The sequence below is a fragment of the Apodemus sylvaticus genome, chromosome 18 (assembly GCF_947179515.1).
Source record: "Apodemus sylvaticus chromosome 18, mApoSyl1.1, whole genome shotgun sequence".
NCBI classification, from domain to species: Eukaryota; Metazoa; Chordata; class Mammalia; order Rodentia; family Muridae; genus Apodemus; species Apodemus sylvaticus.
Genome location: NC_067489.1, coordinates 18,335,022 through 18,347,037, shown reverse-complemented (window position 1 = coordinate 18,347,037; position 12,016 = coordinate 18,335,022). Strand labels below are relative to the sequence as shown.

Below are 12,016 nucleotides of genomic sequence, written 5' to 3'. Positions count from 1 at the left end.
GCCACTTGAGATGAATTGGAGTAAAGTAGTCCTCATTAGTACATCTCTTGGAAAAGTGAAATGGAATCATGTTTGCTTATTACATGGCCATATTTCTATTTGACCGAAAAGGAATTTTGGATTGGCCTATCCTTCACTTCAGGAGCCCTAAAATAACACACATTTTCTTAACTCAATATTGATTTATAGGAGACTCATTTTAGTATAAAGAAGCAACACCTTGCTCTGTACACAGGTCCTGCAAGGAGAGAGCTGGGCTCCCAGGAACACTTTCACTTCTGGGCTTGGAGATGAGATCTCCACTTTCTCTCCCATTACTGTCTTGAGTGGATCAGAGAGGAGCACACAGGGCCCAGGTATGGAGGGGCAGCTGGGACAGGATCCTTCCAGTCTCCATATGTACCCTGGAGCTGGGGCTGCTCCACAACCTTCTGTACACAGGTCCTACTAGGAGAGAGCTGGGCTTTCAGGAGTGCTGACATAGGCTTACAGGCCCATAGTGGGGACAATGTCTATCCAGGGACAACAAGACCAACTAACACCAGACATAACCAGATGATAAAAGTCAAGAAGAAGAACCCTATCAACAGAAACCAAGACTACTTGGTATCATCAGAACAGAGTTCTTCCACAATAGCAAGTTCTGAATACCCCAACACACCAGAAAAACAAGACTGATTTAAAATTACATCTCATGATGATGACAGAGGGCTTTAAGAAGGACATAAATAACTCAATTAAAGAAATACAGTAAACCAGGGTTTGAGATAAGATCACCATTTTCTCTACAGTGACTGTCCAAGGCAGGTACGACTAGGAGTGTAGGGAGCACAAGAGTGGCAGAGTAGTGAGAACAGGGTCCTTCCAGGCTCCATCTGTACTCAGGAGCTGGGTTGAGCCATAAACCTCTGGGCAAGGGGAGAGCTGGTCTCCCAAGGGTGCTGAGACAGGCTTGCAGGCCCACAGGAGGGACAAGTTCCTGCCAGAAGCTGCAGGACCAACTAGTACCAGAGATAACCACATGGTGAAAGGCAAATGCAAGAAGGTTACCAACAGAAACCAAGGTGACATGGCATCATCTGGACGCAGTTCTCCCACAAAAGCAAGTCTTAGATACCCCAACACACTGGAAAAGCAAGGTTTGGATTTAAAATAACAGATTATGATGCCGATAGAGGATTTTGAGAAGGACATAATTAACTCCCTTAAATAAATGCAGAACACAGATAAACAGGTAGAATCCCTTAAAGAGGAATCACAAAAGTTCCTTAAAGAATTACAGTAAAACACAACCAAAAAGGTGAAGGAATTGAACAAAACCATCCAAAATTTAAAAATGGAAATAGAAACAATAAAGAAATCACAAAAGGTAACAACTCTGGAAATAGAAAACCTAGGAAAGAAATCAGGAGACATAGATGCAAGCATCACCAACAGAATGCAAGAGATAGAAGAGAGAATCTCAGGTACAGATGATACCATAGAAAACATTGACACAACAGTCAAAGAAAATGAAAAATGCAAAAATCCTCTAATCTAAAACATCCAGGAAATCCAGGACACAATGAGAAGCCCAAATCTAATGATAATAGGGATAGAAGAGAGCGAAGACTCCCAACTTAAGGGGCCAGTAAATATCTTCCACAAAATTATAGAAGAAAACATCCCTAACCTAAAGAAAGAGATTCCCATGAACATACAAGAAGCCTACAGAAGTCTAAATAGATTGAAACAAAAGAAATTCCTTCTGTCTCATAATAATCAAAACACCAAATGCAAATAGAAAGAATACTAAAAGCAGTAAGGGAAAAAGATCAACATATAAAGGTAGACCTATCAGCATTATACCAGACTTATTGCCAGAGACTGTGAAAGCCAGAAGATCCTGGGCAGATTGTCCTCCTAAGGGAGCACAAATGCTACTCCAGGATACTATACTCAACAAAACTCTCAGTTACCATAAGTGGAGAAATAAAGATATTCCTTGAAAAAAACAAATATACACAGTATCTTTCCACAAATCCAGCCCTTCAAAAGATAATGAATGGCAAACACCAATAAAAGGAGGGAAACTACACCCTAGAAAAAGCAGGAAAATAATCTTCTATTAACAAACCAAAAAGAATAAAGACACATAAGCATAACCCCCACCTCTAATAACAAGAATAACAGGAAGCAACTATCACTTTTCCTTAAGATCTATTAATATCACTGGAGTCAATTTTCCAATAAAAAGACATAGACTAAGAGACTGGGTACCTAAACAAGACCCAACATTTTGCTGCATACAAAAAACTGACCTCAGGCACAAACACAGACACTACCTAAGATAAAAGGCTGAAACAATTTTCCAAGTAAACGGTCCCAAGAAACAAGCTGGAGTAGCCATTCTAATATTGAATAAAATCAACTTTCAAACTAAAATTATTAAAAAAGATAAGGAAAAACACTACATGCTCATCAAAAGAAAAACCTAGTAAGATGAACTTTAATTCTGAACATCTATGCTCCAAACCAAGGGCACCCACATTCATAAAAGAAAGTTTAGTAAAGCTCAAAGCAAACAATACACCTCACACAATAATAGTGGGAGACTTAAACACCACCCTCTCATCAATGGACAGATCATGGAAACAGAAACTAAATAAAGACACAGTGAAACTAATAGAGCTTATTAACCAAATGGATTTAACAGATATCTATAGAACATTTCATTCTAAAACAAAGCAATATACTTTCTTCTCAGCATCTCATGGTACCTTCTCCAAAATTGACTATATAATTGATCACAAAGCAGACCTCAACAGATATAAGAAGATTGAAATAATCCCATGTATCCTGCAGATGACCACAGAATATGGTTGGTCTTCAATAATAACAAATAAACAACAGAAAGCCCACATACACATGGAAACTGAACAACATGATACTTAATGATAACTCGGTCAAGGAAGAAATAAAGAAATTAAGACTTTTTAGAATCTAGTGAAAATGAAGGCACAACATACCCAAACTTATGAGACACAATGAAAGCAGAAATAAAAGAAAAATTCACAGCTCTGAGTGCCTTCAAAAAGAAACTGGAAAGAGCATACATTAGCAGCTTGACAGCTCATCTTAAGTCTCATAAACAAAAAGAAGCAAATACACCCAAGAGGAGTAGAAGGCAGGAAATAATCAAACTCAGGGCTGAAATCAACAACAACAACAACAACAACAAAAAGTATACAAAGAATCAACCAAACAGGGAGCTGGTTCTTCGAGAAAATCAACAAGATATATAAACCCTTAGTCAAACAATCCAGAGGGCCCAGAGACAGTATCCAATTTAACAAAATCAGAAATGAAAAGGGAGGTATAACAACAGATACTGAGGAAATCCAAAAAATCATCAGATCCTACTATACCAGCTTATACTCAACAAGACTGGAAAATCTAGATGAAATGGACAATTTTCTAGACAGATACCAGGCACCAAAGTGCCTAATTAAATTAGGATCAGATAAATTATTTAAACAGTCCCATAACCCCTAATGAAAGAGTGGCAGTCATTAATATTCTCTCAACCAAAAAATCCAGGACCAGATGGGTTTAGTGCAGAGTTCGGTCAGACCTTCAAAGACAAACTAATACCAATACTCTTCAAACTATTTCACAAAATAGAAACAGAAGGAACACTAGCCAATTCATTCTATGAAGCCACAATTAGTTTGATACCTAAACCATACAAAGATTCAACAAAGAAAGAGAACTTTAGACCGATTTTCCTTATGAATATTGATGCAAAAATACTCAATAAACTTCTTGCCAACTGAACCCAAGAACACATAAAATGATCATCCACCACGATCAAGTAGGCTTCATTCCAGGGATGTAGGGATGATTCCATATACAGAAATCCATCAATATAATCCACTTCATAAACAAACTCAAAGAGGAAAAAAAAAACACATGATCATTTCATTAGATGCTAAGAAAGCATTTGACAAAATCCAACATCACTTCATGATAAAAGTCTTGGAAAGATCATGAATTCAAGGCCCATACTTAAACATAGTAAAAGTAATATACAGCAAACATTAAGCTAAATAAACACGACTAGATAAGGCTGCCCACTCTCTCCCTACTTATTTAATATAGTACTCAATATCCTAGCCAGAGTAATTAGACAACAAAGAGAGATCAAAGGGATACAAATTGGAAAGGAAGTAGTCAAAGTATCACTATTTGCAAATGATATGATAGTATATTTATGTGACTCCAAAATTCCACCTGAGAACTCCTAAACCTGATACACAACTTCAGCAAAGTGGTTGGATATAAAATTAACTCAAAGTAATCAGTAGCCTTTGTATACTCAAAGGATAAACAGGCTAAGAAAGAAATTAGGGAAACAACAGACACCCTTCACAATAGATATAAAATATCTTGGTATGACTCTAACCAAGGAAGTGAAAGATCTGTATGCCAAGAACTTCAAGTCTATGAAGAAAGAAACTGAAGAAAAGATCTCCCATGCTCATGGATTGGCAGAGTTAATGTAGTAAAAATGGCCATCTTGCCTAAGGCAATCTACAGATTCAAATGCAATCTGCATCAAAATTCCAATTTAGTTCTTCATGAGTTATAAAGAGCAATTTCAAAATTTATCTTGAACAACAACAACAACAAAAAAAAAAAAACCCAGGATAGTTAAAACTATTCCCAACAATAAAAGAACCTCTGGTGGAATCACCATGCCTGACCTCAATCTATACTATAGAGCAATAGTGATAAAAACTGCATGGTATTGGTACAATGACAGGGAGGTAGATCAATGGAATAAAATTGAAGATCCAGAAATGAACCCACACACCTATGGTCACTTGATCTTTGACAAAGGAGCTAAATCCATCTAGTAGAAAAAAGACAGCATTTTTAACAAATGATGCTGGTTCAACTGGTAGTTAGCATGTACAAGAATGCAAATTGATCCATTCTTGTCTCCTTGTACAAAGCACAAGTCCAATTGGATCAAGGACCTCTACATAAAAGCAGATACACTGAAACTAATAGAAATGAAAGTGGAGATGAGCCTGGAGCACATGGGCACTGAGAAAAGCTCCCGAACCGAAGAGTAATACCTCATGCTCTAAGATAAAGAATTGACAAATGGGACTTCATAAATTTGCAAAGCTTCTGTAAGGCAAAGGACACTGTCAGTAGGACACAATGGCAACCAACAGATTGGGAAAAGATCTTTACCAATCCTACATCTGGTAGAGGAGTAATATCCAATATATACAAAGAACTCAAGAAGTTAGATTACAGAGATACAAATACCCTACTAAAAATGGGGTACAGAGCTAAACAAAGAATTCTGAATGACTGAGAAGTACCTAAGTAAATGTTCAATATCCTTGATCATCAGGGAAATGCAAATCAAAACAACCCTGAGATTTCACCTCACTCAAGTCAGAATGGCTAAGATCAAAAACTCAGGGGACAGCAGATGCTGACGAGGATGTAGAGTAAGAGGAACACTCCTTCATTGCTGGTGAGATTGCAAGCTGGTACAATCACTCTGGAAATCAGTTTGGTGGTTCCTTAAAAAATTGGACATAGTACCTCCTGAGGACCCAGCTATGCCACTCCTGGGCATATACCCAGAAAATTCTCCTCCATGAAATAAGGACACATGCTCTACTATGTTTATAGCAGCCTTATTTATAATAGCCAGGAGCTGGAAAGAAACCAGATGTCCCTCAACAGAGGAATGGATACAGAAAATGTACTTCATTCATACAATGGAGCTATAACACCCAGCTATTAAAAACAATGACTTCATGAAATTCTTAGGCACAGGTATGGAACTAGAAATATCATGCCGGCCAAAAGCAATATACAGATTCAATGCAATATCCATCAAAGTCCCAACTCAATTCTTCACAGAGTTAGAAAGAGCAATTATCAAATTCATCTGGAACAACAAAAAACCCAGGATAGCTAAAATTATTCTCAGCAACAAAAGAAATTCTGGGGGAATCAGTATCCCTGACCTCAAGCATTACTACAGAGCAATAGTGTTAAAAACAGCATGGTATTGGTACAGTGACAATCAGGAGGATAAATGGAACAGGATTGAAGATCTAGAAATGAACCCACACTCCTATGGCCACTTGATCCTCGACAAAGAGGCTGAAAACATCCAATGGAAAAAAGATAGCCTATTTAACAAATGGTGCTGGTTCAACTGGAGGTCATCATGCAGAAGAATGCGAATTGTTCCATCCTTGTCTCCTTGTACTAAGCTCAAACCCAAATGGATCAAGGACCTCCACATAAAGCCAGACACTCTGAAGCTAATAGAAAAGAAACTGGGGAAGACACTTGAGGACATCGGTACAGGGAGAAAGTTTCTGAACAGAACACCAATAGCGTATGCTCTAAGAGCAAGAATTGACAAATGGGACCTCATAAAATTACAAAGTTTCTGTAAGGCAAAGGACACCATCAAGAGGACATATCGGCAACCAACAAATTGGGAAAAGATCTTCACCAATCCTACATCAGATAGAGGGCTAATATCCAATATATATAAAGAACTCAAGAAGTTAGACTCCAGAAAACCAAACAACCCTATTAAAAATAGGGTACAGAGTTAAACAAAAAATTCTCACCTGAAGAACTTCGGATGGCGGAGACGCATCTTAAAAAATGCTCAACTTCATTAGTCATTAGGGAATTGCAAATCAAAACAACCCTGAGATTTCATCTTACACCAGTTAGAATGGCTAAGATTAAAAATTCAGGAGACAGCAGGTGTTGGAGAGGGTGCGGAGAAAGAGGAACACTCCTCCACTGCTGGTGGGGTTGCAAATTGATACAACCACTGTAGAAATCAGTCTGGCGATTCCTCTGAAAACTGGGCACCTCACTTCCAGAAGATCCAGCTATACCACTCCTGGGCATATACCCAGAGGATTCCCCACCGTGTAATAAGGATACATGCTCTACTATGTTCATAGCAGCCCTATTTATAATTGCCAGATGCTGGAAAGCACCCAGGTATCCCTCAACAGAAGAGTGGATGCAAAAAATGTGGTATGTGTACACAATGGAGTACTATTCAGCCATTAGAAACAATGAATTCATGAAATTCTTAGGCAAATGGATGGAGCTAGAGAACATCATACTAAGTGAGGTAACCCAGACTCAAATGGTGAATCATGGTATGCACTCACTAATAAGTGGTTATTAACCTAGAAAACTGGAATACCCAAAACATAATCCACACATCAAATGAGGTACAAGAAGAAAGGAGGAGTGGCCCCTGTTTCTGGAAAGACTCAGTGAAGCAGTATTCGGCAAAACCAGAATGGGGAAGTGGGAAGGGGTGGGTGGGAGGGCAGGGGAAGAGAAGGGGGATTACGGGACTTTCGGAGAGTGGGGGGGCTAGAAAAGGGGAAATCATTTGAAATGTAAATAAATTATATCGAATAAAAAAATTTAAAAAAAAAAGAACTCTTGGAGGGGGGATGAGGAAGGGGGCAACATTTGAAATAAAAAAAAAAAAAAGAACACATATGGTATGCACTCACTGATAAGTAGATATTAGCCCAAAAGCTCAGAATACCCAAGATAAAATTCACAGACCACATGATGCTAAAGAAGAAGGAGACCAAAGTTTGAATACTTTGATCCTTCTTAGAATGGGGAACAAAGTACCCATTGGAGTAAATACAGATACAAAGTTTCACACAGAGACTGAAGGAAAGGCTATTCAGAGACTGCCCTACCTGGGGATCCATCCCATATTCAGTTACCCAACCCAGGCACTATTGTAGATGCCAAGAAGTACTTTCTGACATGAGTCTGATATAGCTGTCTCCTGGGGCGCTCTGTCTGAGCCTGACAAAGACAGAGGCAGATGCTTACATAAAACCTTTGGGCTTAGCATGGGTTTCCCTATAGAGGAGATAAAGATCTGAAGGAAATTAGGGGTTTGCAACTTCATTAGAAGAACTATAATATCAACCAACCATACCTCCAAGAGGTTTCCAGGAACTAAACCACCATCCAAAGAGTACACATGGAGGGACCCACGGCTCCAGCCGCAAATGTAGCAGAGCATGGCCTTGTCAGACATCAATGAGAGGAGAGGCCCTTGGACCTGTAAAGGCTGGTTGCCCTAGTGCAGGGGATTTCCATGACAGAGAAGCAGAAGTGGGTTGGTTAGTGAGCAGGGGTGGGAGGGTGGGGGATGGGGGTTGGGGGATAGGGGGTGGGGGGTGGGGCATGGGGAGGGGGAATGGGATAGGGGGTTTTTGGAATGGAAACAAGGAAAATGGATAACATTCCAAATATAAATAAAGAAAATATCTAGAAAAAAGAAGCAACACCTCAGTGTGTTTATTTTTTTAAAGCAATGATTCCATATTGTTTATGTGACTTCTGGTATACTAATAGCATTTTTGGCAACACTTGCCTTTTCCTTTATAACAGGTGCCAACAAAATTATACAACCATGGACATTCAAAGTAGTGACAGAAACCTTTTCTTTGGATACATTCTTTTGTATCACGGCCAAAAGCTGTTAGAAAAGAAAAGAACAGGAAAACCTTAGTCTCTTGGCTATCACTGTGGTCATATTTAGCATACTGATGATCATATAAGAGTTCAATACAAAGTACATACAAAAGAAATAATTTTATAACTTGTATCCTGGACATGTAATAAAATATGAGATATCTTGAACTAACACACCAGGGAGAGTCCCACAGCTAAATATCCACATAGATTGTGGTTTTTACATTAGAAAACAAATGTAGAATACTTATTTTCTATTCATTTTGAGGCAGGGTATCACTCTATAGGCCTCACTGGCTTGGAATTCATTATGTAGTTCAGGATGTCTTTGACTCATCCTCTTAGATGTTGGGATTAAAGGAAGAACCATGATCTCTGGCTGCAGAAAATTCTCATCACCACAAACTCATCAGTGGGACTGTGATGCTATGGTGGTGGGAGAAAAGGGAGTGAAGCTTGACTTTCCCACCCCAGAACTTCCTCAAAGATGCATCACAGCTTAACCCATTCACTTCCTAACATTAAACCCATCTTTTTGAGTTCTGTATCATAGCTTTTCTCTACATTTTGGGGGTTCTGTCTTTTCTTGTGTATGATTGTTGAAAGAGCAATGCTCTAAATCTAACATTGATCTCTATAATGATCATCCCTAATCAAAGCCTTCAGAGGTTACCATATCCATATTTTGTTTCCTTTTATGGAGCTGTTGGATGCTGGCTTGACTCTAAGAGGATGCTTCGTGTATTCTATGTTCCCTGGTGAAATACTTGCACTAGGATGAGCAATAGAGATCGAGTTTTGAAAGCATATTGCTGAGTTTGATTTTCTTAATGGCATCATTAATCTGTATATATACATATTTATGTATATATGTTTCTCCTCTTCAATGTTGATAAATTTTAATTGTTTTAAATTATTGGCTTGACAGAGTCTCAAGAGTCACTTGGAAAAAGGGCCTCCGTTATGTCTGTTGAGATTATCTTGGTTGTGTTAATCAGTGTGAGATAATCGATTTTAACTGTGCATGGGACGATTCTCAGGCAGGCATCATGGATCACATAAATGGAGAAAATGAGGAATAATGTACTCATTCGTTGCTCTCTGATTTTGGACTATGGCTTATTGAAGTTTCTTTTTTAGTTTCTATGGAAAAATATCCTGAAAAAAGCAACTTTTGAGAGAAAGGGCTTAGTTCATAATTACATGTTACAATTTATTAGTACAAAAATATTAAGGTGGCAGGAAGTTGAAGAAATTAGTTGTCATAACCACAATCAAAAAAAGAGAGGAGAGAGAGAAGAGAGAGACAGACAGACAGACAGACAGACAGACAGACAGACAGAATACATACACAGTGAGAGACAAAGAAATAGGAGAGGACAGTCAGAGAGACAGAGAGAGAGAGAGAGAGAGAGAGAGAGAGAGAGAGAGAGAGATCAAGCAAGGGAGAGAGTAAGACACTGGGAGAGTTACTATTAGCAAGATAGATAGATGATGGATAGATGATAGATAGATAAATAGATGATAGATAGGTAGATAGTAGGTAGATAGATGGATGGATAGCTAGATAATGGATGGATAGATAGATAGATGGATGGATAGATTGATAGATAGATAGATAGATAGATAGATAGATAGATAGATAGAGAACTTGCAAGCCACTGCTTAGTTCCCTTTCTGCAGTCTTTTACAGTTCAGGCCCTAAACCCTGGAGATGGTGACAATTTTTAATGGGCAGGTCTTCTTACTTCAGTTAATGCAACAAAGACAATCACCTATAGATAACATAGACAATCCCGAATTGATATTCTTTTCCCATGCCATTATAGATTGTGTCAAGTAGACAACAGTATCCATTAGGTGGATACAGTGTGACTACCTACTTCAGTTCCCATTGCCCTGACTTCCCTGCCACAGTGTATCATGTACTGAGTTGGGAGATAAAATAAACTTTTTTCCATTTGTTGTTTTTTCAGACTATAATATCACATCAGAAAAATAAACCAAGGCAATTGCTAAGCAGAAGAGGTTTAATAGAATAGGTCTATTTTAGAGCCAAGGAGAGACTGAGAACTCAGTTCACTCAATTCCTCCCTGATATAACAGATGACAAATGTGTCCCTTGTCTTCACAGATTAGAAAATCCAGAAAAGCAATGCCTGGACCATGATGGAATCTCCTGCCCTTGTTTTGATTCTCATTCTTCTTAAGTATACCTCTGGCTGATCATCTCCTTCTGCTAATCTGTAGAATGAAACTCTGGCTTTTAACTTTACTAGACTGGGCTAATCAGAAGAAAGAATTAGCAATGGTCTTTGTGTGAAGTAATTCAGTTATATTAGGAGTTCAAGATTTTGCTATGCAGTGATGATGGTTCACTTGATCCCTCATCCCTTGGATTGGGCTCTTGACCTACTGAACATAAGTTATGTGATTAGAGTAGACTTTCTATCCAAGAAATAGTCATATGGCTTCCTTTTATTCACAGGGACACTGTGAGGAATAATATAAAATGAGAGTACTTGTACTTCATTCTAAGTCTCTGCTTCATACAAACAACCTTTCAAGACATGCATCATCTGTCTTGAACTTACCTAATCTAAAACATCAAGTTCATATTCCCCATTAGCCACGTGTATTGCAGTCATGTGTTAAATGGGCCTGTGAAAGGCACTAAAGGAACAGGTGCCTGACTCTTGATAGAAATCTGGCTTCTTGGTGAGACCTGCTTTCCTGGGGATAAGAAAGAATGGTTTCTACAAAGAATATTTCCTAGATGAGCATGGCAAGATGGTGGTTGAAGATCTTGAGAAATTTCTATTTCTAGCTCTTCATTCCGGACAAGCTCATTGCCCTGATAACTGAACTGGGCCACAGAATGAAGTCCCTGATGGCTGTTGGCTGCAGGGTGTTGACCCTAGGAATTCTCTCCTGCTGATTGCTCCTCAGACCCAAAACTCATTTATCACCAGTTCTTTGAGCCAGTGTACTCAGGTCTGGTCAGGAGTTCAGCAGGTCTTGGTACTTACCTTGGTTGATCTGGAAGAAATACATAGAGAGGATCAGCAGCAGAAAGCAGATCTTCATGATTCCTGCACACGGAGCTGATTAAAGACAAGGCCAGAGCTGGCCTAAGAGAGTCAGGAATAAGTAACTTCTGAGAGGAGACATTAGGAGGAGTGGCAATCTAGAGTAACTGTCCAATAGCTGAGCTTCAGTATGTATCCTGAGGAAACTCAAATCCTGAGGGCATTCTGTCTCTGCTGCCTGGGCTTTTGCTTTTCTACTGAAAATGCTAAGTGCCACTTGTCTAAACAGGACTCATAAATTCTCCATAGGAAACTCAGACAACTTTTTAAAACTATGTATTTAAACTTATTATAGTTACACATTTGGTTGGGTTTCATTCGTCGTTTGTCCCCTGTTGGTTTTACAGTACGGGACATGG

General features: G+C 38.8%; 1 protein-coding gene across 1 annotated transcript; it reads right to left on the bottom strand.

The window, feature by feature from the left end:
- Positions 1 to 8,441: 8,441 nt before the first annotated feature.
- LOC127668919 (beta-defensin 38-like) lies at positions 8,442 to 11,655 on the bottom strand. Its single transcript, XM_052162800.1, has 2 exons — positions 11,598 to 11,655; positions 8,442 to 8,572 (listed from the first exon to the last, which is right to left on the bottom strand). The coding sequence occupies exons 1-2, from the start codon at positions 11,653 to 11,655 to the stop codon at positions 8,442 to 8,444; spliced, it is 189 nt and encodes a 62-aa protein (XP_052018760.1).
- Between the last annotated feature and the right edge of the window lie 361 nt (positions 11,656 to 12,016).